General features: G+C 36.7%; 1 protein-coding gene across 2 annotated transcripts in view; it reads left to right on the top strand.

Moving 5' to 3' along the window:
* ALDH1A2 (aldehyde dehydrogenase 1 family member A2) overlaps window positions 1–25,516 on the top strand; it is a 103,490-nt gene that overhangs the window by 40,466 nt on the left and 37,508 nt on the right. For both annotated transcript variants that reach the window (XM_074366198.1, XM_010969452.2), the window contains 4 exons: window positions 2,775–2,904; window positions 13,419–13,480; window positions 15,461–15,589; window positions 15,715–15,828. In XM_074366198.1, the coding sequence (XP_074222299.1) occupies window positions 2,775–2,904; window positions 13,419–13,480; window positions 15,461–15,589; window positions 15,715–15,828 (435 nt within the window). The remainder of the gene's footprint in view (window positions 1–2,774; window positions 2,905–13,418; window positions 13,481–15,460; window positions 15,590–15,714; window positions 15,829–25,516) is intronic.

The raw sequence follows: 25,516 nt of genomic DNA, 5'->3' as shown, positions 1-25,516 counted from the left end.
CATTGAAATCTAGATTCCTCAGGCTTTCTGAAAATATGAGGTGAAGCAAGCCTGGGGAACAAGCTACGGGGTTTGGCTTTTGGGGTCACATGGGGAAGTGGAGGACCAGCTGAGTGTCTCTTCTTGCTGAATTTTGAAGGACAAAACCATAGCTTCCCATGACTGGAAAGGACCTTCCTGCTTTCCTTGTCCCCCTTCCTCCCATCCTCAGCAAACAAAACAAAACAAACACAGTCAAGCAACAGGAGACTCATCATGCTGCTTGCAGGAAACCAATACCAAATGACTCTTTTGGCAAGCAAGCAGGACCAGTTTTACCTCTCCAGAGTTAGCCCTCTTGACTAAAGAGAAGCCTTCAGAAGCAGAGGGCATGGCGTGGACTTCCCGCATACTTCTGCTCCCTTTGTTCTTCTGTCACTTTCTACAACTAGTTAGCAGAATGAGCATTATGATCATTTTCTCATGTAAGGAGCTTCTGCTCTCATAGTGGTTTGTTGTCGCTGCTGCTGTTTTTAAAGTAGAAGTCAGTTTCTCAGAGAATACAAACTTTGTAGAAACCAGGGATCTTCACCTGCATGACCAGCAGTTGATCAACTACGACCTAGGGCATCTTTGTTCAGTCAGGGCATTCAAGCCATGGATGCTGTGTCCTGCTCTCTGGTTGGGAAAGCAGGACGCTGTTGGGTTTGCTTTGGGAAGGGACGGTTTGGGCCCTTCCTCAGTGTCTTTTCTACCATGGCTCTCCCTCCTCCAACCCCCCTGGGGATCTGTTTATAGTGTGGGAACCAAAATGAATCATTAATGGAGGTGGTTTGGAACTCTTGCCATATATAACATTAACTTACCTATAAAAACATTTTCTAGTTTGGTATTTCAAAGAATACTGTTTCCAATGAGGTGTTTATACATATTGGGAAAAAGTGTTTCATGGTGAAGTAACTCCTTAGAGATTCACAAGACATTGAGCATATTAAAGACTCTGAAAAGCCCTACTCAGTATTTCTCAAGCCTTTTGGAACCGCAACACTATTTTTCTGGCTAACCTATCAATATTGTGCGAAATAGAATTCTTCGGAATACCTTGGGGGAATACTGGTCTATATGCTGTCTCTTCACTGGATTATGATTTCTTTGAGAGTGAAAACTGTATTTTGCTCCTTTTTTTTTTTTTTTTTTTTTTTTTGTAATGCTAGCACAGTTCCTGGTACATAAGTGGTGATTGGGGCATGTTGATGGTCTGTAAGTGTCTGTTTAATTGAGTTAAATCTGTACAATATTTGCAACATTAGATTAGCAGTATTTACTAGATAATGATGTAGTTCATTTCTGTAGTTACATTTTCATGTCATGAAATTCAGATGCCATCCATTTTCTGACATATGTCTCACTGTGGTCAAGTCCTTTTCCCCTACTTTTAAACATTCTCAAGTCATGCCACGAGAAGGGTGAGTTTTAATGAGTATCCTCTGGAATACAGGGGAGCTTCTGACCAGAAAACTGAAGTTACTGCTGTACCCAGGTAAACACAGTTGAAAATAAACCTCGGGCTGGCGACTCTAAGGTGAGTTTCACTGGTGTCAACAGCTCATAGGGATGAACCATTTAGGTAGCCCAGGTTCTGGTTATTGACTGCACTTCAGTCTGTGCTGCCTACACCTTGGCTCTGGGCCACCTGCGTGGAGAATGTAACACTCATCTCATGGACGTATATTTATACTAGTTTAAACTTTTTAGACTATTTAATCTGAAAAGAACTGGGAAATAATTTGATTCCCTGTAATGGTGAGCCAATACACAGTGATAGGTCACATGATATTATAAATAGAGTCCCATCTTATACACATAGTAAGTGGATAAAGTCAGAGTAAGTAACAGTATTTTCATGTCATTGAATGGAGAATATTTCAGTTTTAATTTTGTCGCTCAAATACTTTTCATACCAATGTGTGTTATAAAATGTCTTTGAAGAGAAGGACATGCGGTTACAAACATAGGTTTTTATTTATTTTATTTGTTAAATTTGTAGCACCTTCAATATTTCTCAAGTCAAAATTCTCTTTTCTCATTTTATTGTGTTCTTTTATAATTCTTTCTGTTACCCTATTTAGGAACATGTCGTTAAAATAATAATGTTTGTAATCTTAAACTGCTTAATAAGTCTAACTCTATTTTTATTAAATGGACCAGATACTTCATTCTTAATAGATAATGGTCGTTAACATAAATATTTACAAAAAACCAGCCCTCAAGTTGTTACAGTACGAGCTTCCCGAGAGGAGACCTTGTTTATGTGCTGGTAATAAATAAACTCACTGTGCACTGTGGCTATTCCATTTCTCAGCAGGGGTCTTGGCAGCTGTGGAGAACATTTTATATTCTCATCAATTGCATAAAAGCCCATGTCCCTGCTCCTCTTTATAGATTCAGATTACTGGTGTAGACTCCAAAAAATCCCCATACAGCTCTGATCATTAATATAACAGAAGCTGGTCTGACAAGCAGAACACTTCTTTATCACCAGTTGTGTTTATATTTTGGGATGGTGGTTACTGGAAACACAGACACAAGAACATGCACATATATATTCGTTGTGGTTTTTACTGGAAACTAAACTAAATGAGTGGTACTAAAACTCTTTTCATTTGGGAAATCAGAGTTGACCAGGTATGCATCATTATTCTGATCCATTTGTATTCTCACTTCTCCTTTTGCCTTCTGCTCCGGAAATTATTTAGTGTATCACTGGAACGTTCTCTCCATTTCTTTTCCTACAGACCATGGAATCCCTAAATGGTGGCAAACCGTTCCTGCAAGCTTTCTATGTGGATTTGCAAGGCGTCATCAAAACCCTTCGGTATTATGCAGGCTGGGCTGATAAAATTCATGGGATGACCATTCCTGTAGGTATGTGAAATCCAAGTACATTGAAAAGAGAAACTGAGGCTCCATCAGAAACACAGTTCCACCACCAAACACAGATAGCAGTCACATGGAATACAGATCTGAGCACAGTTGCAACAGCTTGAACTAAACAACCAATGAGACAGAATATGCCACTAATTCTAAAAATATCCCTATTTCAGTATGTAGACAGTTCACATATAGGTGCGGGGGCAGGACACTTACATCAGTACGCCAGTCAGCTGACGAGCAGGTATGCGATTGTCAGCTACAAAGTGCTCAGCACTGTGCTGGGTTAGGGGTGTGGAGAGGCGTTGAGTGTGGGGAAGTTACACTGACACTTTTTTTTTCTTTTAAGATCCAGGTTAGGAGACAAAACCAGTAACACAAAACAAAGATCTCCACAGGAGAGTTACACTTATGTGCTAAGTCGTGTGGCTTGGCCTGTCAGTGCTGTAGCCCTTGAAAGAAAAGGGGAAGTATCCACACAAGGTCAGTGGAAAGGTCTGGAGCTGAGCATGAACGCTAGCTGTAGCTAATGCCAAATGCAGTGCCTTCACAGCAGCCCCGAGGGCAGGCACCGTTATTAACATCCTCAATGACAGAGGAGAAAGCCGAGGGCTAGAGACGTTAGTTTTCCTGATTCACCACCAAATAAATTGTTGAGTCAAAACTTTGACATCAGTGCCTGGTGTGTGTCTTCACTAGAGGATCCTGGGAAGAAGAGGTACTATGACAGGACAGGGGCCACCTGAAAGAGATATGAGGACATTGGCAGTGGTGAATAGATAGAGAGAAAGAAAATACATGTTTGTGAGTGTGCCAGGTACTCTACCCATGTTCTCTGGAAAACAGCTTGCTTTCTGTGCGCTCGTGAGGAAGAGTGGAAAGTGCTGCTGGGAACTACGGAATGCCCAGTTCGGGCCTTCCGAGGCTGAGGAGGATTGGTTTGCCAGAAAAGCGGATGGTTGGTTGATAGTGTGGATGGCTTAGAGCAGTGCTTCTCGAACTTTAACGCACACGCATATCACTTGGAATCTTCAAGTGCAGATCGAGGGTGGGGCCCGAGTTTCTGCATTCTTACCCAGCTGCCAGGTGACGTCTGTGCTGCTGGTTCTCTGCCTTGAGTAGTGAGGAGAGGCTTCGGAGACCAGCACTGACCAGGTGGCCATTGTGATGCCTCATTTAGGCAAGAAGAAAAGAAGTCAGAGTGGAGAAGGGACAGAAGTGAGACTCCAAAGGACTATTTTAAAATCATCTCCGTGAGTGATGGCGACATGTGGAATGTTAGTCTTTAGAAAATGGTTGTCTGGTTATAGGGACTCTTCTCTGCCATCCAGAGGGTTCCCATGCTCAGCAGACTCAGAAAGATGGAGATAATTGCTCTTAGGGAATGTCAGAGTCTTAGTTCAGTCCTGGCTCTGGGGTATCACAGAGCTGCTGTTCTCCGGCCTCGTGTGTAGGATTGGGGAGTGGCCTCAGTGAGCAGAGCTGTTATTTAGTATAAGCCTGGGAGTTAAAACCTTTGTCAGAAACAGGACATGTGTGACACAACATTGTAAAATAACTATTACTCAATAAAAAAATGTAAAAAAAAACCAAAAAAACAGGACATGTGTCAACCTTTTTAGGTTGGCCTCTCCTGTTTCAGTGTAGAAAGGAAGTTACCAGAATCAAAGGCCCTGGTTCTTTTGCTCCCCACCGCACCTGCCATTTCACTGTTAAGACAACAAATATGTTTCAGGTATTTAAACATCTTTTCAAATAATGTACAGATATCTGAGAAATAAGGTGAAACAAAAGACTGTACACATAAATTTCTATTCAGCTCAACAGTGTCTTGGTTTTCGTTTGCCTCCTTAGGAGAGAAGACCTTGATTGATTAGATAAAGGTTTATTGGAATTTCTGATACTGTTTGACACTTTGCTGTTACTTTGGCCGGAGAGGTGGTTGATCCATAAGCTTCCATAAGCTTTTCATCTCATGCTCTTTGGAGATTTTGAGGATGTTGACCTAGGAGTTAGAAATACAGGGCTTTCACAGTAGTCTCTCCCACCTTTGCTCGTAAACTGGTGTCCAGCCAAGGGAAAAAAAAAAATGAGGAATTCTCTTAAATGCTAAGTAATTTTTGTTTCCCTGATTTTTCCTAAAGTGCATTTAGAAGGATACCAGGGTGAGTGACTCTCCAGGGAGTCAGAGCTGTAGGCAGAGCTCCTACGAAGCTGGGGGTCTGGGGTGGGAGAGCTTTCCTTGTGGTCCCTGAAGCAGGTAAAGGAAGGATGGAGATAAACGTGAACTTGGCAGCTTTCCTCTCTGTTCCAGTTTTAGATACATTTGGGCATGCCTGTAGGCTGTTGAGAATTCATCTCACAGCCCCTCTGGCTACTTTAGTGCTTAGGGAATCTAGCTGGCTCAACCAGGGGGATCAGAGTGGAAGATCAGGGAAAGGGAGGGTCATTATTATTCACTTACTTATTCTCAAATTTGTTCAATCTACTTGTGCTTTGTCATTTGTAACTTCGTATTTTAATATCAGTTTGATTTTTGTCAGTATTCTTGTCTGTATTCATTTTTGTCTTGTCTTTGTATTTTTGTCTGTATTCATTTTTCCAATGAAATCTGGAATATAAGAAGGTTGTTAGTCTTTAATCATGGGATCTTTATTATGTTACATGCATTTCCCTGTGAAACACTCTAATTTGTTTGAAATTATAACATAAAGGAATAATATACTTTATATTTGCATAACACTTGAGAGTATAAAATGTTTGTTCACATATAAGATTTATGTGATTCTGTGTGTGATCCTGTGTGACAAGTTAGATTTTAAAAGGTATTGTACCCATTTTACAGGTAAGAAAATGAAACACCAAGGGTTTAGTGTCTTGAACAAGGTCACATGCGAGTAAGTGGCAGACCTGAGATTCAAGCCCAAGTCTCTTTCTGCCCAAGCCATTGTTGACCCCCTTGTGGAGACCTGTTCAGCAAGGCAGGAAAGGGAAGACACCAGTCACCCTGATGAAGCATTTAACCCTCTGCAGATTTTTAGATTAACATCCAGTGGATTCTCATTATTCATTGTAGTTATGCTCTGTAAAATTGGCGTGGACACTGAGTTAGTGAATGCTGAGCCATTGCTCCTAGAGGAAGTACATGGATGAAAAGCACAGTTCTGTCTAGTCACCCATAAAAATAAACCTGGAAGTGTTGTTTTTTTTTTTAATTTTAAAATATAAAACTGCTTTGTTACATTGAGTTATAACTCCATGGTTCATCCAGCTTAGTATCTCTAACACTAAAGGATAAAAACCAGAAAGAGTGGGAAGAATTAAGCTCTTGTCTCTTGGACTCCTTTCCACTTAGGAAGCCTGCGGAGTCTGCCTTGTCATGAGAAGAGCTCTTCCTTCACCTGCTCTACCAGGTGTCATCCTCAGTCTCTCAGTCATTCACTCATTCCTCCGTATATTCATTCATTCAGCAGATTTTTTTTTGTTTAGAGCACCTGCTGTTTCATGTCCTTGGTTAAGCACTAGGGATACAAAGGTGAGTAAATAAGATGCTTGTAGAATAGTAAGGAAAACAAACAAGTAGACAGGGAAGTGTAACGCAGTGTGGCTTATTCAGATATGGAAGCATGAAGTTCGCTGGTTCTCCATAGCAAGGGCATCTCACCCAGTATTAAGGCTTCCTGGAGAAGGAAGTGGGATGTACCAGATGATACCTGAAGGGCAGGTAAGTGGAGATGGAGACAGGGCCATCACCAGCGGTGGTAATAGCCTGTGCGAAGCATGGAGGGAGGAGAGTACCATGTGCTGATGGACCTGAAAGTATATCCAGGTTTAGAAGACAGGGAGCTCTGGGCCTGGGGAAACCATGCTACAAGTTTTATTCCACAGTAATGGTGAGTCACTGGATTATTTTAAGTAAATGAATGCCTTGATCAAAATTGCATTTTAGAAAGAGACTTTGATTACATAGTGGATAATCAATTGGAGAGAGCAAGTATGTACTTTTCCCCCTCCCCCCGAGGAGTGGCTTCCCTCTAGAATATTTGGGAGGAGAAGGAAAGAGTTGTGACACGACCACTTTGGAGCTGTCCCCCAAACAGCCGTTTCTCCCTCTGAATTGAGAGATTCTCCTATCCCTGTCCATTGCATCCCACTCAAGGCCCACAGTTGGGTGTTATCGCAGAATCATGAAATATCACTTTGATTCACAGGGGTCTGATGTTCTTCCCTGTGCAACGTGTCTGTTATTTCCTGCTGTGGTACTCAGAGGAGCCGTTCTTTCTGACCATAAATCCTATGCTTGACCCTTCTGCTACAGCATCTCCTAATGACGATGATAAATAACAATCATCGCTATGATTTATTGTACGCTTTCTCTGTGCCCATTATATTATCTCTAATCTCATAGCAGCGCTCTAGGGGAAGTATTATTTTCCCCATTTTGATTATTTTAAATCTATATCCCAATTCTCTGCTCCTCTCATGTCCACAAACTCCTTGTGATAGAGGAAGGAACAAAGCTTGTTTTCAGTTTACTGAAGAAGGAACGGAGGTTAATTGATTTGTATTACTTATGATTTTTCTTTGTAACAAGTGCTGATTTTATTTTTTGATATATAAGCAGAGAAAATGTAGTACATGCTTTAAGATGAATTCTGACATAAAAATGGCCTTATGATTCATTAGCATATAGGAAAAGTTAGAAAAAACTACCCAGGCCATCTGTAATTATTTATCCACTTCACCCCCTTCCAGTTTTACCTGTTAAACTAAAGAATAGGCTAAAAATGTACAGAAATTGTCTCAGATCCTAACTAAGGTTTTGCCTTCAACAGCTCGATCTAATGTAGTGTTATCAACAGAGGACGCATATGGTGAGGTCTTATTTATTGTTCACTTAGAATGAGAATAAGGAGCTGTTTGCTCTGCCCACCTAAGAAGAACCCCAGGGTAGTTGGAGTTACCTGAATTGATGGTGACAGGAGATCACATGGTCTGCTTCACATGTAACCTCTTCAAGAGATTAAGGCTGAAGAAGACGTCGGGGATCCCTAAGGCCAGTCTCCTCATTTTTCAGACAAAGAAACTGAGGTCCAGAGAGATGAAGTGACTTTTTTTTTTTTTAGGATGGTGTAATGGAGGAGTGGTAGAGCTAAGATATCTTCATAACTGACTCAAACATGCAATTCAACTTCTGAGAGGCTACCAACAGACTCATGGGAGGAATAATGTTAACACCACTGTATATAATACAGAGTCTCCAGTGTTGGTGTGGGCATTTACAGAGTTTGTCAGTATAGCTGTAAAATGTTCAGTAAGGTCTGTTCAGTCTCAGAATACATAGGAATCTGCTAGAGGACATAATGGACTAGTTGAACATGTAGTTGGTCTAATTGTTTAATATCCAGGGTCACCAAAAGGGTTACTAGCTCCTTGAAAGGTAATTTTGTACACAGGTTGGAGATTTGAAGATGGCCATCCATTCACTGATGCTATAGATTCTGATGCTATTAAATAAACTCATTTTTACTGTTACCAGGTATGTAAAATTTGCTACAGTTCTTGAAATACTCTTAGTATTGTAATTGGGAGCCATTTCTTGAGATCCAAATTTGATAAATTTCCCCTCAATTTCTGGCACAGTTCAGATTTTTCTGACTTTATTGACTATACATATTACCTTATCATATGGTTTCTAGCTTGTGTATAGGTTGTGTCAATGCCAGATGTTCGTATGAGAATAATAATTCTGCCAAAAATATTTTTTAAGCAACTATAAAATCTGCTTTAGGAAGTAATGTTTACCCCGAAGGAATAATCCAAATAATTAAACTGTCCTGATTAACCAAGTAATTACTGTCTCTTCTGTGTCATTTCATGAGCCCCCATCAGAGGACATAGAACTGTGGCTCAACGTTCACAAATACGGAAGAGATTTTTCTGTTACTCAGCTCTAGGGACAAAGCTTCTTTTTAGTAAAATTCTATAAATGGCTCAATCTGTACATACTCAGTAAAATTTGATCCATAGCTCAACCAAGTTCATAGTAAAATAAAGATTTTAGTTGTAAGAGTTTTATATTCTTCATAAGGCTGTAATCACTCAGGTAAAAACACATCAGAGAAGTTGTGTCTGGATGTGCCTTAAAATAACCCCCTTTTAAGAGTAGTATCTGTTACTCTCTATTTTTTACTTTCTTGAGTGAAATGGAAAAGAGGCTGAGAGGTAAAAAGTCCTACACATGTGATTTAAATATTTGTGTTTTGGTGTCTCATCTCTTCTTTAGTTTACTCCACCATAGTTGTATTCTGACTTGTTGGCTCAGAATGTGATATTCAGAACATTTATTTGGCATTTTCATCAAATGTGGTCCTTCGTTGCTGAGTGTGCGCTCTCTCTGTAATGCCTTGTGTTTGATAAGAAGACCTAAGATCATTGTAGCCTAAAATAGAGTATTTGAGTTTGGTTGGAGATTTTTTCCTATGTCAAGCTCACGTGCTTTATGGCACAAAGCTGCAGAAATGAAGAGAACAGCCTTTTAAATCATCTTGCCATGTCTGGAGAACATTATTAACATAAAAGATGGGAAAATGGGCTGTAATTTTTCTTCTAGGCAGAGAGGAGTGCTCGTTGTATATCATCTTAAGGATGGAGGAAAGAGAGAGAAGTAACACTTGGCCGCCTGTTGGAGTCGACTTATCCTAGGGGAGGAGAGGCACTCAGCCCTGGGCTCCCCCGCCTGAGGGGAGGGCTGCTCCGTTGTGTTCTCTTTATAACTTAAGATACAGGAGACTCTGTGAGTTCTCTGTGTCCACATCCCACATCCTCAAAGGGTCATCTTCACTCTTCACAAAAGGGTTGTCTTTTTTTTGCTATTTGCACTCATTGACCTTATACTCTGATTCTGTAGTTCATGATATCCATCTAACGCCAACACCTTATTCACAAAAGAGCCTTTAATATGTTTCTAAAGGAAATGAACTTGAGATCTGGTGACCCAGATTCAAGTGTAGGAGCCACAACTTAACCAGTTTATCTTTGTAGACTTAAAAATCTCTGTGCCATATTTTCTCTAGTTATAAAATTGTGATAATAACACTTGCCCTAATTTTCCATAGTGGTGGTGTGCACGTAACAAGGCAAGAATGTGAAAATATTTTGTAAGGTTCTGTAGATGTATATATGTTTTTGTTCTTATTTTACTATTTTAAAAGTGTTTAAACACTTTGTTTAGATTCTCCTACACTTCAGACTCCTTCCAGGCAAAAAGTAAATAAATAGAACTCAGCAACTGTAGGTCATCTTGATGCCCGTGGACTCCCCTTTACCTGCTTGATCCCTCTGAACCGTGCTATTGGAGTGTGGTCTGTGGATCAGAAGCACCAGGCCCACATCACCCTGGGAGCTTGTAGAAATGCAAACTCTTAGGTCCTACCCTAGATTTAAGGATTCAGAATCTGCATTTTAACAAGATCTCCAGGTGCTTAGTGTACACATTTAAATTTGAGAAGCACAATACGGCATACATGTGGCACTGGTACATGCAAGTTGATTCTACACGTTAAATAGTAAGCATGTTTTATTTTAATTATTCAGTTTGAAGAATATTAGAAGATAATATTGCTAGTTCAGGAAATCTGTTATTTCATAGATTTTCCTTAAGGTGAGGCTAACAAATAGCTATCTGTTACAGATTTTTTTTAAAGGTGAGTTAATTTAAGAAATTGTAAGTAAGAGAGTAAGCTATTATTATAAGTAAGTAATATAATAATATTATTATAAGTAAGTAATAGAGTGAGCGATACTACTGAGCTCAAGGTCTGGGACCCTCTCTATCTCTTTCACTCAGTGCTCTTTTAGGAAGAGTTCAAGCACCAAAATACCCTTTATTTCTTTATTTACTGCTTAGAGGAACTTAGATGGAAGATTCTTCAGTTCCTTTTTGTGCCAGCCTTTGGCTAAATGTCAAGTCTTTGAACAGTTTATCCAAGAAAATTTTCATTCCCCATAACTCAGTTCTCTTGAGATACAATTATGGAGTGGAGTTCAGTTCTTGAAGTTAACTTTTTAAGATTTTCCCACATTTTTTCTTCTCCGTTTCATTTCTTAAGTAACTTTCAGAATTACATAAGTCATACAACTGAATTCGTCAGTATTTAGAGCGTAGGGGGAAATGCTTTACGAATTACCATGCTGTGCTTGCGCCAGTGCCCTGTGAACTTTCTCTGAACCATTGCAGTTTCCCACACGTGCTGCTCAAATACCTGTGTTGTTTCTTCAGCTCATATTCCCATTTTTCTCTCAGCTCATTTGCACTCCATCCTAATGTTACATTCTGGTTCTGTTGTCTGTGGTTAATGCTTGAATCCATCACCTTAGCCAAATTGCAGAGTTTACTTGGGAAGAATTTCCTTCCAAATGAAGCTCCTTTGTAATTGATGAGCAGTTTTGCTCCCCATGAAAAAAACTTTTCCAAGAAGAAGCCTAATATCGCATTTGTATCTTCTGGGAAAAATGTGAAACATTAAAAAGTATTAATAGGAAAATAAACTTTACAGAGATTTATAAATTGAAGAAGGGTAGCAATTTGCACTATTGTAAGGAAAGACATCTATAAAAATTCTTGAGTTGTCTGTATACAAACCTAAGAGTTAATTTGAATTTTAAAATATTACTCAAACTTCTTGTCCCTCTATTGACAGTTTCCACATTCTGGCTGTTTTCTTGTGGTAGTGGAGATACATTCTAAAATAATTTCCTTCCTGCAGTTTCTGAGCACTACCTACTTCCTAAATTCTTCCATTTAAAGTAATATACATGAAACAAAGTTGGGAGACAAGTAGCTGATTAGGGAAAAACTTTACTTATACACATGACAAAGGCCTAATTTCCTTAATATACATAGAGTTTGCTAAATGGCTAAAAAGAATAACCCAGGTAGAAAAATGGGAAAGGATATAAACCTGAGGAAAAAATTTTAAACAGCCAGTAAACATGAAAAATATTAAACCTGTATATCATTAAAGAGATCAAAACACGTTGCCAGTTTTCACCTGTAAGGCTGACTAAAATTAAAATGATTGAAAAACTCTAGTGTTAAAGGGTAGGAAAAAAATCATGTTGTTGGAATTATGAGTTGTGTGATTTTCCTGAAGGTTGATTTGGCAATGTTTATCCAAATGTGAAATGCCTATATACTTTGACCATGAAATTCCACAGATATGTAGAGATATATAAAATGATAGTGTTACAGCATTATTTATAATACCCTGAACTGAAGGCAGTTTGTGTGTCCCTCAGGACAGTTTACAGTAGTACTGTTATTTATTGAGCCAGTGGAATAATACTCAGTAGTTCGAAAAATGTGTAAGCTTTATATGGAAAAAAAGAGGGGGAAAAAAACAAAGTATAGAAGACAATGGATAATATGATCTCATTTTTTTTCTTAAGAGAGAGGGGATAAAAGCACACTACTGTATGTGGGGAAAAAGTTCTTTGAAAAGATGCATCAGCAACAGATGGCTGTTACTTCTGTGCCCACTTCGATCCCCACCCCTAATTGTAATGCTCTTCTTGAGTATTAACTAAAGAGTCTGCACTTTCCCTGTGGAACGGCTTTTGAGAGAGAAAACAAATACCAGTGAAGTGATCAAAGGGTTGGCACTTGAGGGAAAAACAAAGACCCAGTACCAGAAACGAAAAGCTGTCTGCTAAAAACTAGACGTTCTTCAGTTAGTTCAGTTAGCCACCTAAAATAATCCAGGTAAACATAATGGTACTTTCCTAAAAATGAATTAGGTTTGGATTTCTTAGGTATTTATTCCAATTGCCTGTTGCTCCTATAAGGAACATAAGGTTATTAAATCATCTTCATTTCCATGGCTAGCTTGAGGGTGGAGGCTTTGGGTTATTGATGGAATCTTCTTTGAAGTAGACTTTTGCCTTCTTGAAATAGGCCTAAACATGCCTGGGTTCTCCCAGTGCCTGGAAGTGTACTTGGACACTGGGATTAAGTTATGAAATAGGTCTTACTTCTGTTCCTCACCTTTTCCAGTCACCTAGCATTTTCAGTGTACCCAATAGCATTTTACTTACTTCCTTTTTTAGTACTTCAGAAAGCTGTTTAAAATTTTGAGGTATCTCAGTTTTTAACTCAGTTAACTGTGCTACATGTAAGTATCGCTTTAATATTTAAAGTAAAATTTAGTACTTCCTGGTTTCCTGGGTCCCATCCCTGCCTCGCCCTCCACCGCAGGACTGCATCTGATATCATAAACGAGGTCCTCTCATCAGTACTCTGTTCAGGTGTCTGGGAACCATATCTGGAGAAACCCGTTGCCAAGTGATAGCTCTCCTACAAGCTTTCATACATGGCTGAGTAGGAACCATGAAGAAAATAAAGTTTTTTTTCAACTTTATTTCTGCTTTTTGCTGCCATGCACGTTCTCCTTCTGCATTTTTTTCTTCTTGTCTGAACTCTCTGATAGTGACATGCTCATTTCTTTCAGATGGAGACTATTTTACCTTTACAAGACACGAACCCATTGGAGTGTGTGGACAGATCATCCCGGTAAGTGTATCTCCTCACGCCTTGTATTTATTTTCTCTTGAACCAGTTCTCTTAAGGATACATAAAACATGGACCTCAGCGATGTGTGTTTTCCATTACTGGGGGAAAAAAAGCCCTGAGCTCATGTTGTTGACATATCTTTAACAGCCTCCCTGCAAATGCTTATTTGAACAGGTTAATAGGGTTTCAGCTCTGTTACCAGGAGTTGAGTTCTCAAGTCATGGAATTCTCATGATTAAAATAAGCAAAGCAAAGCCCAGTGTATTAATAACCTGCCCTTGGTTATGGATGTCCAATCTGCTTATGGAAAATTAATGCTTTGTTATATTTGCTTGTTTATTTTTTAAAACTGTGACTCACCATTTTTCCAGGCATATTGTTTTATATGGTCTTTTAATCCCATTCTTTCCCACTGTTTCTTTTCACAAAAATCTAGATAGAAGACTCTACAGAAGACACAGCAGTACAATTAACGTCACAGTCATAATTGAAACCATGCCGGGCTGTTATGTGTCTTGTAAAGGGAAATAGATGTGGTGCTTAGTGTTTGGATTGGAACATTAAACATTGTCTTTTTCCTCTGTCTCATACACAGCCTTGGCACTACACAAAACATCATCGAGTCTTCCAACAGTACTAGCTAATCGTTCTGGCAGGGACTTCAGGGGAGGCTCAATTTGAATTACAGTATGGACAAGAAGTTTTCTCTTCTCAAAATACAGGAGAATAATTCAAGCTAATCTTTGGTTTTGGGAGCCAGAGATTTTTGAGAAGTAGTCATTTATATTTAATGATCTACAAGCTCTGGGTTACCGTGAAATTTATTAGAGAATGAAAAGGGAAGATGAGAGGTTTGGTTTAAGTTCTTCTGCTCCTAAACCACCTGAGGAAATCCCAGTTGGATCAGAGTGGGGATGAGGTCTGTCACCTTAATGGCAGGAACTCAAACCTGCTCTTCTTGCCCTTCTCCAGACTCTGGGAGCTGCAGCTTTCACTGACAGGACAAGAGCCGCTTGTCAGCCAGCTCCAGCTCAGTTACTGCGCTCCAAGATTTATATACTGTAGATGGAATTAAAACATCGCTGTGGACTCCCAAGTTTATAAACAACTAAGGGGAAAAGAAATTGGGTGTTTGGTGAAGGCAAGACACTTGTATATTTTTGCAAGCTTGCCAGGGCCAGTGAGAATCTTTCAAGGATGGCAGCTGAGACGCTTCAGGCAGAAACACACTGTGGTCGGGGGCTGAAGCCAGGGGACCAGTATTTCTGTTTTCTGTCTTAATGAAATTATCAACGACACCTGATAGTACTAAGGCTCATGCCTGCACTTATGACAATACAAGCTTAATATCCTTTTAAAATCCATTTAAACCATTTTAGGCCCCAATTCAGATACTCACATATATTTTTTTGCAATGGCAAGAAGGCCAACTAAAATTTTTGTGTACTCATCAGTAGATATGCACTTTATTTTTGTAATCATGTGTCTCGTGACAACACATGTATGTTTGTACGTAAAGAAAAGGTACTACCTTTAAGTATACACTGACTTCTAGTTCTTCCACACTGAAGAGCTTTCATACCAGTCTGATATCCTGGTTTAAAAATCACAAATGCAACAAAAAATTTCCATGCACAGAATTTACTGGAACCAAAGTCTAATTTTAAAAACATATAAAATAACAACAATGAAAAACCTAAACAAAACAAAGAAAAACAGACTCCCTTTTCACCATGAGATTTCTTTTGGTGGGTAGCTGGGAAATAGTAATTTGCTAACCAGAGAGAAAAGGAGAGATTTTCATGGTCGATTCTATTCTATTCTTAATGAAGTAATTTAAAAAATCCAAACATCTATACTCTGTGGTGGGACAAGATTTATGTTGAGGACAAGTCTGAGAAATCTGAGAAGTCACAGGTTGAAAACAAAGTAATAGAGAAATATTTTTCCATCTATCAACCCTGAGTTTTTCACTTTCAGTGGAACTTCCCCCTGCTGATGTTTGCCTGGAAAATTGCTCCAGCTCTGTGCTGTGGCAATACAGTAGTTATTAAGCCAGCAGAACAAACACCACTCAGCGCACTCTACATGGGAGCCCTCATCAAGGAGGTAAGTGAAGCCAACTTCAGGGGGTCTCCCACTCCCTTCACGGTTGGGGCCTACTGGAGCATATCCGATTTAACGTGCTTCATCAGCTTTCACAAGCCACGTTTCCTCCAATTCTGTTTTGTTAGGCTGGCTTTCCACCGGGAGTCATCAATATTTTGCCAGGATACGGGCCAACGGCCGGGGCAGCAATAGCTTCTCACGTTGGCATAGACAAGATTGCGTTCACAGGGTCTACTGAGGTAGGTGCCTGAGAAACCATGGCTTGACGAAGAGTCCTGTAAATGAGTAGAGGGTTTAAGAGAAAATTGGAAATGTTACCCATAGGCTGAGCACTAGAAGAGTAGTGAGTACCCAAGGTCTCAAAGGGTAGTGTTGGTATCATAGCTAGAACACTGATGAATGTCAAAGTCAAGGTGTACATTGACCATTTGATGCCACAAATCTCTGAGCCTTTTTGTATGCCATTTTGTAAACCCTGTCCCAGGAAAACAAACAAAACCCTATTATATTTTAAAATAAAAGGAACACATATCAGAGGCAAAAACAAACTCACTCTCCTAGAAGAGACTGTCCTGAAGCTGGGGTTCTGAACACTTTCTTGAATCAAGAACAATAATGGCAGAAGCAAATTAAGAAGCTAGAAATCTAAATTAATCCCTGATAGAGATTAAAATGGAAACACAGCTTTCTCTTCTCATTATATCACCAAATCCTGTAGGTGCAATTTGCAGCTAACTATGCCCACGAACCATTTCTTTTTTGTTATATTCATTAGTTTGTTTTATTTTTTAGATTCCATATATAAGTGATAACACAAAGTATTTAGTTTTTCTCTTTCTGGCTCGTTTCACTAAACATAATACCCTCCAGGTCCATCTATGTTGTTGCAAATGGGAAAACTTCATGTTTTATTGCTGCATAATATTCTATTGTGTGTATATATCACATATTCTTTATGCATTCATCTATTGATGAACACACTTAGATTGCTTCCTTACCTTGTGTATTGTAAATTATGCTGCTGTGAACATTGGGGTGCATGTATCTTTTCAAATTAGCGTTTTCATTTTCTTTGGATATGTACCCAGGGGTGGAATTGCTGGATCATATGGTATTTCCATTTTTGATTTTTTGAGGAACCTTCATACTGTTTTCCAAGGTGGCTGCACCAATTTACACTCCCAGCAGCAGTGTATGAGGGTTCTCTTTTCTCCACATCCTGTCCAACATTTATTATTTGTGGTCCTTTTGACAGTAGCTATTCTGACAGTATGAGGTGATAACTCATTGTGATTTTGATTTCCATTTCTCTGATAATTAGCAATGTTGAGCATTTTTCATGCATCTGTTGGCCACCTGTGTGTTTTCTTTGGGAAAATGTCTATTCAAGTCTTCCACTCATTTTTTAATCAGGTTGTTGTATTTTTTGATATTGAGTTATATGAGCTGTTTATATATTTTGGGTATTAATCCTTTATTGGTCACATAATTTACAAATATTTTCTCCCATTCAGTCGATTGTCTTTTCATTTTGTTGATGGTTTCCTTTGCTGTGCAAAAGCTTTTAAGCTTAATTAAGCCCCATTTGTTTATTTTTGTTTTTGTTTTCTTTGCCTTGGGAGACACCCCCCCCCTCCAAATTACTATGATTTATGTCAAAGAGTGTCCTGCCTATATTTTCTTCTAGGAGTTTTATGGTTTCTGGTCTTACATTTAGGACTTTAATTCATTTTGAGTTTGTTTTTTTATGTGGGGGTGAGAAAATGTTCTAGTTTTATTCTTTTACATGTAGCTGTCCAGTTTTTCCACCACCACTTATTAAACAGACTGTCTTTTCCCCATTGTATATTCTTACCTCCTTTGTCATAGATTAATTGACCATAAATGTATGGGTTTATTTCTGGGTTGTCTGCTCTGTTGCATTGATCTACCTGTTTTTGTGCCAGTATCATACTGTTTTGATGATGGTGGCTTTGTAGTATAGTCTGAAGTCAGGGAACATGCTACCTCCAGCTCTGTTCTTCTTTCTTAAGATTGTTTTGGCTCTGTGGGGTCTTTTGTGTTTCCATACAAATTTTAAAATTATTTGTTCTTGTTCTGTGAAAAATGCCATTGGTATTTTGATATGAATTGCACTGACTTTGTAAATTCCCTTGGTAGTATGGTCATTTTAACAATATTAATTCTTCCAATCCATGAATACAATCTATCTTTCCATCCATTTGTGTCATCTTCAATTTCTTTCATCACTGTCTTATAGTTTTCCGAATTCAGGTCTTTTATCTCCTTGGTTAGGTTTATTAGGTATTTTATTCTTTTTGATGTGATTGTAAATGCAGTTGTTTCTTTAATTTCTTTTTCTGATGGTTCATTGTTAGTATATAGAAATGCAACAGACTTCTGTATATTAATTTTGTATCCTGCAACTTTGCAGTATCATGGCCTTTGTTAAGTTGAGGTATGTTCCCTCTGTACCCACTTTGTACAGAGTTTTTTAAACCATTTAAAAATACGAAAGCTGTTCTTTGCTCACAGATGGTACTAAAATAGTCAGTAGGCTAAATTTGGCCAAGGGGCCATAGTTTATTGACTCCTGACATAGAATCATGAGTCTCCTTAGAGGGATTTCTTTTAAAATATTACTACAGAATGTCTTGGATTCAGATAACAGAGATGATAAAAAAGAGGGATTGATTGTTTCAAGTAGAACTTCATGGCATCACCGTTGAACAAAGGATGTTTGCAGGCCTAGAACCGTGCTACCTAATAGAAATAAAATGAAAACAGCATTTGTAATTTAAAATGTACTATTAACAACATTAAAATTTTTTTAAAGTGAAATTAATTTAAAAAATATATTTTATTTAATCTGGTATTTCCAAAATATTATCACTTTAACTTATGATCAGTATTAAAAATCATTGTCACAGTGTTTTGCATTCTCTTCAGTATGAAGTCTTAGAAATCTGGAATTTTTTTACATTTACATCACATCTCAATTCAGACTAGCCACTTTTCAAGTGTTCTATAGCCATGAGTGGCTGGTAACTCCCATATTGGACAGCACTGGTCTAGGGTCTTGATTATATCAGTTAATGGTACTTGGTTAAACTGACTCATGTTGAAAAATTTCATAAGAGATTGACTAATAAACCTAAGTGTTAATTTACAGTTAGAGATTATTGAGTCTTACGTTTGTCAAGAGTAATCTTGTTTGTTTCTAAACCTTTTATTCTGTTTGTTATAGTAATTTTGCAATTTTAATGAAATGTTTAAACCAAAATGTATAAAAGGGAATTATTCTTCCTATCTAAGTCTAATGCTTTGAAAAGTTTTGCTAAGGGCTCATGCTAAGAACAACTGCAGTAATCTAGGCGTGGGCAAGACAATTGTGAAAGATTGGGGGAAAATACAAATCTAGTTGGAGTGTGTATTTAGATTGCTTTGCAAGTGCTTTAAAATCCTCACTCCGCTTTAAAAAAATCAACCAGAAATCTTAAACAGTATTTTAGGGATATGGTTTAATCAGAAAGGACAGGTGGACTCATAATTAAAATTTGGGGTCCTATATCCAAAGATAGGAGAATTATTGTACATATTTTTTTAAATGAAAAGGAAATATTTAAAAGTATCTTTCCCTGCTTTAATGTTTTTTCAGTTAAGCAACCACTGCTCCTGATTGAGTTAAGAGGCTTCTGCTGTATAATTTGTTTTAGTAAAAATGAGGTCATAATGTATAAAATGAGGTATAACACCTTGTATGTCAGAACCTATAGATCTTCTTCATTCTTTTTAATAACTGAGTAGAATACTCTTGTATCAATGTAAAATAGTTCAATTAATCCTCATTAATATACACCAGATTTAAAAAAATTTTTTCCTATTATATAGAGTACTAAAATAAAAGTCCTTGGAGACTCAAGACAAATTTTGTGTGTGTACACACACACACATGCATATACATATAAGATATCCTGTTGGCTATGTTTTAGAAGTGAAATTGCAAAGTAAAAGGATACTTATACTTTAACTTGCCTATTACCAAGAATGCATTAGAGTGATGATTTCATTTATAAGATCTCTATATGTATTAAATATGTTCATCTTCTTTCTCTTGTAGAATTTGCAGATATTCTCAGTTGTCATGTACAAGCTTTGAATTTGTTTGTAGTTATAGCTCTCAGTCTTTCTCTTAATGGCTTCTGAGTTTTCTGTCATCTTTAAAGAAACTCCTTCAAGATTATACAAATGGTCCTTAGCTTTTTATTTTGGTATCTTTTTAGTTTTGTTTTTGTTGAGATCTTTAATCCCATTGGAACTTATTTTCATGTATAATGAAAGGTGAGGCCTAAGTTTACTTTTTTAATAAGTGAGTGTTCAGTTACTTCTACACCCTTTGTTAAACAGTTCACCCTTTTGCAGCTCACTTGAATACAACGTCCACATTATATGATAAATTTCTGTATATATACATGTTTCTGTTTTAGGACTCAGTATTTTGTCTATCCTCCCCCACCCCAGTTTTATTGAGAAATAATTGACATACATCACTGAATAAGTTTAAGAGATACACCACGATGGTTTGACTTACATATATTGTGAAATGATCACCACAGTATATATATATATGTGTGTGTGTGTGTGTATATATATCTCATAGAGTAGCACTAGACATCATATTGTACATCACATACCTAGTACTCATTTATCTTATAACTGGAAGTCTGTACCTTTGCCCACTTTCCTCCTATGCTCCTTCCTCTTATCCTACCCTCTCCACCTCTGGTAACCACAAGTCTAAACTCTTTTTCTATGAATTTGTTGGATGTTCTAAAAAATATTCCATGTGTAAATGAGATCATAGAATATTTATCTTTCTGCCTAACTAATTTCACTTAGCATATGCCTTCATCGTCCATCCTTGTAGTTGCAAATGATAGGATTTCCTCATTTTTTTCTATTTTTAACATTTTGTTGATTGAGTTACAGTCATTTTACAATGTTGTGTCAAATTCCAGTGTAGAGCACAATTTTTCAGTTATACATGAACATACATATATTCATTGTCACATTTTTTTTCGCTGTGAGCTACCATAAGATCTTGTATATATTTCCCTGTGCTATACAGTATAATCTGGTTAGGATTTCCTCATTTTTAATGACTGAATAATATTCTATTGTGTGTATATACACACTTGTTTTTTATCCATTCATCTGTCATGGACACTTATGTTGTTTCCATGTCTTGGCTATCGTAAAAAAGTTAAAAATAAAAATAAAATGCTGCTGTGAACATGGGATGCAGATTTCTTTTTGAGTTAGTATTTTTGTTTCCTTTGGCTATATTCCCAGAATTTGGATTGCTGGATCATATCATGGTTCTGTTTTTAATTTTTTGAGGATCTTCTATATTGTTTTGCATAGTGGCTATATGATTTATAGTCTCATCAGCAGAGCACGAGGGGTCCCTTTTCTCCACAGCCATGCTAGCCTTTGTTATCTCTTGTTTTATTTGATGGTGAGCTTTCTAACAGGTGTGGGGTGATATCTCTTTGTGATTTTAAATTGCATTTTCCTAATGACTAGTGATGTTGAGCATCTTTTTTTATGTACCTGTTGCCTATTGTATATATTCTTTGGACAAATGTCTATTCAGGTCCTTTTCCCATTTTTCAGTGATAAATTTTTCAGTTGGGTTGGTTTTTTCCTTTTGAATTGTATGAATTCCTTATATGTTTTGGATATCAACCACTTTTCAGATGTATGGTTTGCAAATATTTTTTCCCATCCTGTAGGTTTTCTTTTCACTTTGTTGATGATTTCTTTCGCTTGCAGAAGCTTTTTAGTTTGATGTTGTTCTGTTTGTTTAGGTTTTATTTTATTGCTTGTGCTTTAAGTGTCATTTCCAAAAAATCATTGCCAAGACCCATGTCAAGGAACTTTATTTCTATGTGTTCTTCTAAAATTTTCATGGTTTCAGGTCTTACATTAAAGTCTTTAATTCGTTTGAATTAACTTTTGTGAATGGTGTAAATTATGGATCATTTTAATTCTTTTACATGTGAATATCCAGTTATCCAGCACCATTTATTGAAGAGACTATCTTTTATCCATTGAGTATTCTTGGTTCCTTTGTCAAATATTAGTTGACTGTATATGCTTGAGTTTATTTATGGGTTCTCTATTCTGTTCCCACTAGTCTGTTTATCTGTTTTTATGCCAGTATCATACTGTTTTGAAGACCATAGCTTTATGGTATAGTTTGAAATCAGGAAGTGTGATGCCTCATGCTTTATTCTTTCTCAGAATTTCTTTGAATATGTGGGGTCTTTTGACTTTTATATACATTTTAGGAGTGTTTTTCTTCTGTAAAAGATGTCTTTGGAAGTTTGATAGAGATTGCATTGAATCTATAGATGGCTTTTTATAGTGTTAACATTTTAACAATGTTAATTCTTTTAATCCTTGAACATGGGATACCTTTTCATTTATTTATCTTTTTTGATTTCTCTCATCAGTATCTTGTAGTTTTCAGAGTAGAGATATTTAGAGTTAAATTTATTCCTAAGTGTTTTATTGTTTGTGATTCTATTGTGAATGGAATCTAGTTCTATATTTCTTTTTCAGTGAATTTGTTATTAGTGTGCAGCAATGCTACTGAGTTTTGTATTAATTTTGTATCCTGCAACTTTACTGAGTTTATTGATTAGATCTAACAACTTTTTGGTTGAGTCTTTAGGATTTTCTGTATATGAAATCATGTCTTCTTCAAATAGAGACAGTTTTTCTTCCTTTTTTTTTTTTTCCAATTATGATACCTTTAATTTCTTTTTCTTGCCTGATTACTCTACCTAAGAGTTCCAGTACTATGTTGAGTAAGAGTGGTGAGAGTGGTCACCCTCATATTGTTACTAATCTTACAGGAAATCTTTCAACCTTTCACCATTGAGTATGATGATAGCTGTGGGCTTGTCATAAATGACCTTTATTATGTTGAGATATATTTCTTCTGTGCCTAAGTTGTTAAGAGTTTTTATCATGAATGGATGTTGAATTTTGTCAAATGCTTTTTCTGCATCTATTGAGGTGATTATTTGATTCTTTTCTTTCATTCTATTAATGTGATGATTGATAGCTTTGATTTGTGTACATTGAATTATCCTTGCATTCCAGGGATAAATCCTGCTTTATCATGATGAGTAATCTTTTTTGGTGTGCTGCTGACTTTGTTTTGCTAGTGTTTAATTGAGAATTTTGTATCTATATTCAACAGGGATATTGTTCTGTTGTTTTCTTTTCTAGTAATATCCTTTTCAGGTTTTGATGTCAGAATAATGCTGGCCTTATGAAATAAGTTTGTGAGTGTTTCTTCAGGTTTTTGGAGGAATTTGAGGATTGATGTTAATTCTTCTTTACATCTTTGGTAAAATCCATCAGTAAAGCCATCTGATCCTGGTATTTTCTTCACTGGGAGATTTTTTTTTTATTATTAATTCTGTTTACTTATTAGTAATTACTCTATTCAGATTTTCTGTTTCTTCCTGATTCAGTCTTGGTAAGTTAAATGTTTCTAAGAATTTTTAAAATTTCTTCTTGGTTGTCCAGTGTGTTGGTAAATAGTTGTTCATAATAGCCTCTTGTGATTCTTTGAATTTCTGTGGTATCTCTTGTAATATTTTCCTTTTTCATTTATAATTGTATTGATTTGGGTCCTTTCTCTTTTTTCCTTGTTTAGCTAAAGATTTGTCAATTTTATTTATACTTTTAGAGAATTAGCTCTTATTTTGGTTAATCTTTTCGCTGTTTTTCTATTCTTTATTTCATTTATTTCTTCTCTAATCTTTATGATTTCCTTTCTTTTGCTAACTTTGGGCTCAGGTTTTTTTTTTCTTTTTCTAGTTCTCTGAAGCATAGAGTTAGGTTTATTTGGGATTTTCCTTGCTTTTTAATGTAGATGTTTATTGCTGTGAATGTCCTGTTAGAAGTGCTTTTGTTGCATCTCATGAGTTCTGGTATGTTGTGTTTCCATTTCCATTTGTTGTAAGAAACTTTTAAATTTCTCCTATAATTTCTTTCTTAATCCATTGGTCATTCAGGAGAGGGTTGTTTAATTTCCATTGTGTTTAAATTCCATTGTGTAATTTCATGTGTTCATGAATTTTCCACTTTTCTTTCTATAACTGATTTCTAATTTATGACATTATGATCAGAGAAGATACTTGGTATGATTTCAGTCCTCTTGTTTTGTAGCCTACAGATGGCCTATTCTAGAAAATGTTTCATGTGCACATGAGAAGAATATGTAATCTGTTTTTGGATAGAATATTCTGTATGTGTCAGTTAGGTAACTTTGGTTTATAGTGTTCAAATCTGCTGTTTCCTTACTGATTCTCTGTCTGGATGATCTGTCCATTTTTGAAAGTGTGTTATTAAAGTCCCTAACAGTTACTGTTTATTTATACTATTTATTTTATAACTGTAATATACAGTTATCTGTATATTACCATCTATTTTTCCTTTTAGCTCTTAGTTTTTGCTTTGTATATAAGTATGGCTACCCCTGCTTTTTTTTTTTTTTTTTTTTTTTTTTTTTTTTTGGTTACCACTTGTTTGAAATGTCTTTTTCCATCCTTTCACCCTCAGTCTGTATGTGTTTTTAAGGCTAAAGTGAGTCTCTTGTAGGTAGCTTATTATTGGATCTTGGTGTTTTGGGGTTTTTTTTTTTTTTTAATCTATTCAGTCTTTGTACGTCTTTTAGCTGAAGAGTTTAATTTATTTACATTTAAAGTAATTATTGATAGGTAAGGATTTACTATTGCCATTTGTTGTTTCTGGTAGTTTTGTTGATCTGTTGTTCCTTGTTTCTTATCCTAATATCTTTTATTGTGTTTTGATGTCTTTTGAAACCAGTCTGCTTTGACTCCTTTATCATGTTATTTTGTATATTTACTACAGGATTTTTCTTGCGGTTTCTTAGGACAGCTTCACTGAGTATAGAGAGAATTGTTTTCTTTCATTATTTTGAATACATTGTCCCATTCACTCCTGGCCTGAAAAGTTTCTGTTGAAAAATCCTTAAGTAGTCTTATGAGGGTTCCCTTGTATGTAATTTTTTTCTTTTTCTTGCTACTCTTAAGATCCTTTTTTTTTTTTTGTCTTTTACTTTTGGTCATTTAATTATAATATGTCTCAGTATAGCTCTATTTGGTTTCATATTATTTGGTAACCTTTGGGCCTCGTGAATCTGGTTATCTGTTTTTCTCCTCATGTTTGGGAAGTTTTTAGCTGTTGTTGCTTTAAATATACTTTCACTTCCTTTCTCTTTCTCTTCTTCTTAAATTTCCATAATGCAAACATTGTTTCTTTTCACTGTGTCCCATAATTCCTATAGACTTTCTTCACTCTTTTTCTTTTCTTTTTTTTCCTCTTGATTGGGTGTTTTCCAGTGTCCTATCCTCCATATTGCTGATTCTTTCTCCTGCATGGATGAGTCTGCTTTCAAAACTCTATTGAATTCTTCAATTCAGTTGTTATATTTTTCAACTCTAAGATTTCTGTTTATTTTTTTTACAATTGCTGTCTCCTTGCACCCTTGCAAACCTCTTGCTTTGTTCGTGCATTGTTTTCTTAATTTTGTTATTTGTATTTTCTTTTAGTTCACTAAACTTACTTAGGATTATTCTGAATTCTTTGGCAGTTCATAGATACCCATTTTTTTTAAGAGTCAAGTATTGGAGGTTTATTAGTTTTCTTTGTTGGTGTAATATTTACATGATTTTTCATGATTGTTGGTTCCTTACATTGGTATCTGGGCATCTGATTAATTGGGCTCCTCTTCCAGACATTCTGTTTGCTTTGGCAGAGACAGTTCTTTACCAGTCTGCTCAGTTTGGGTTTCTGGGTGTGTCTGCTGGTAATGTCCTTAGG

The sequence above is a fragment of the Camelus bactrianus genome, chromosome 6 (assembly GCF_048773025.1).
Source record: "Camelus bactrianus isolate YW-2024 breed Bactrian camel chromosome 6, ASM4877302v1, whole genome shotgun sequence".
NCBI lineage: Eukaryota > Metazoa > Chordata > Mammalia > Artiodactyla > Camelidae > Camelus > Camelus bactrianus.
The sequence above is the reverse complement of the archived record's forward strand: the minus strand, read 5'-3'. Positions and strand labels throughout refer to the sequence as shown.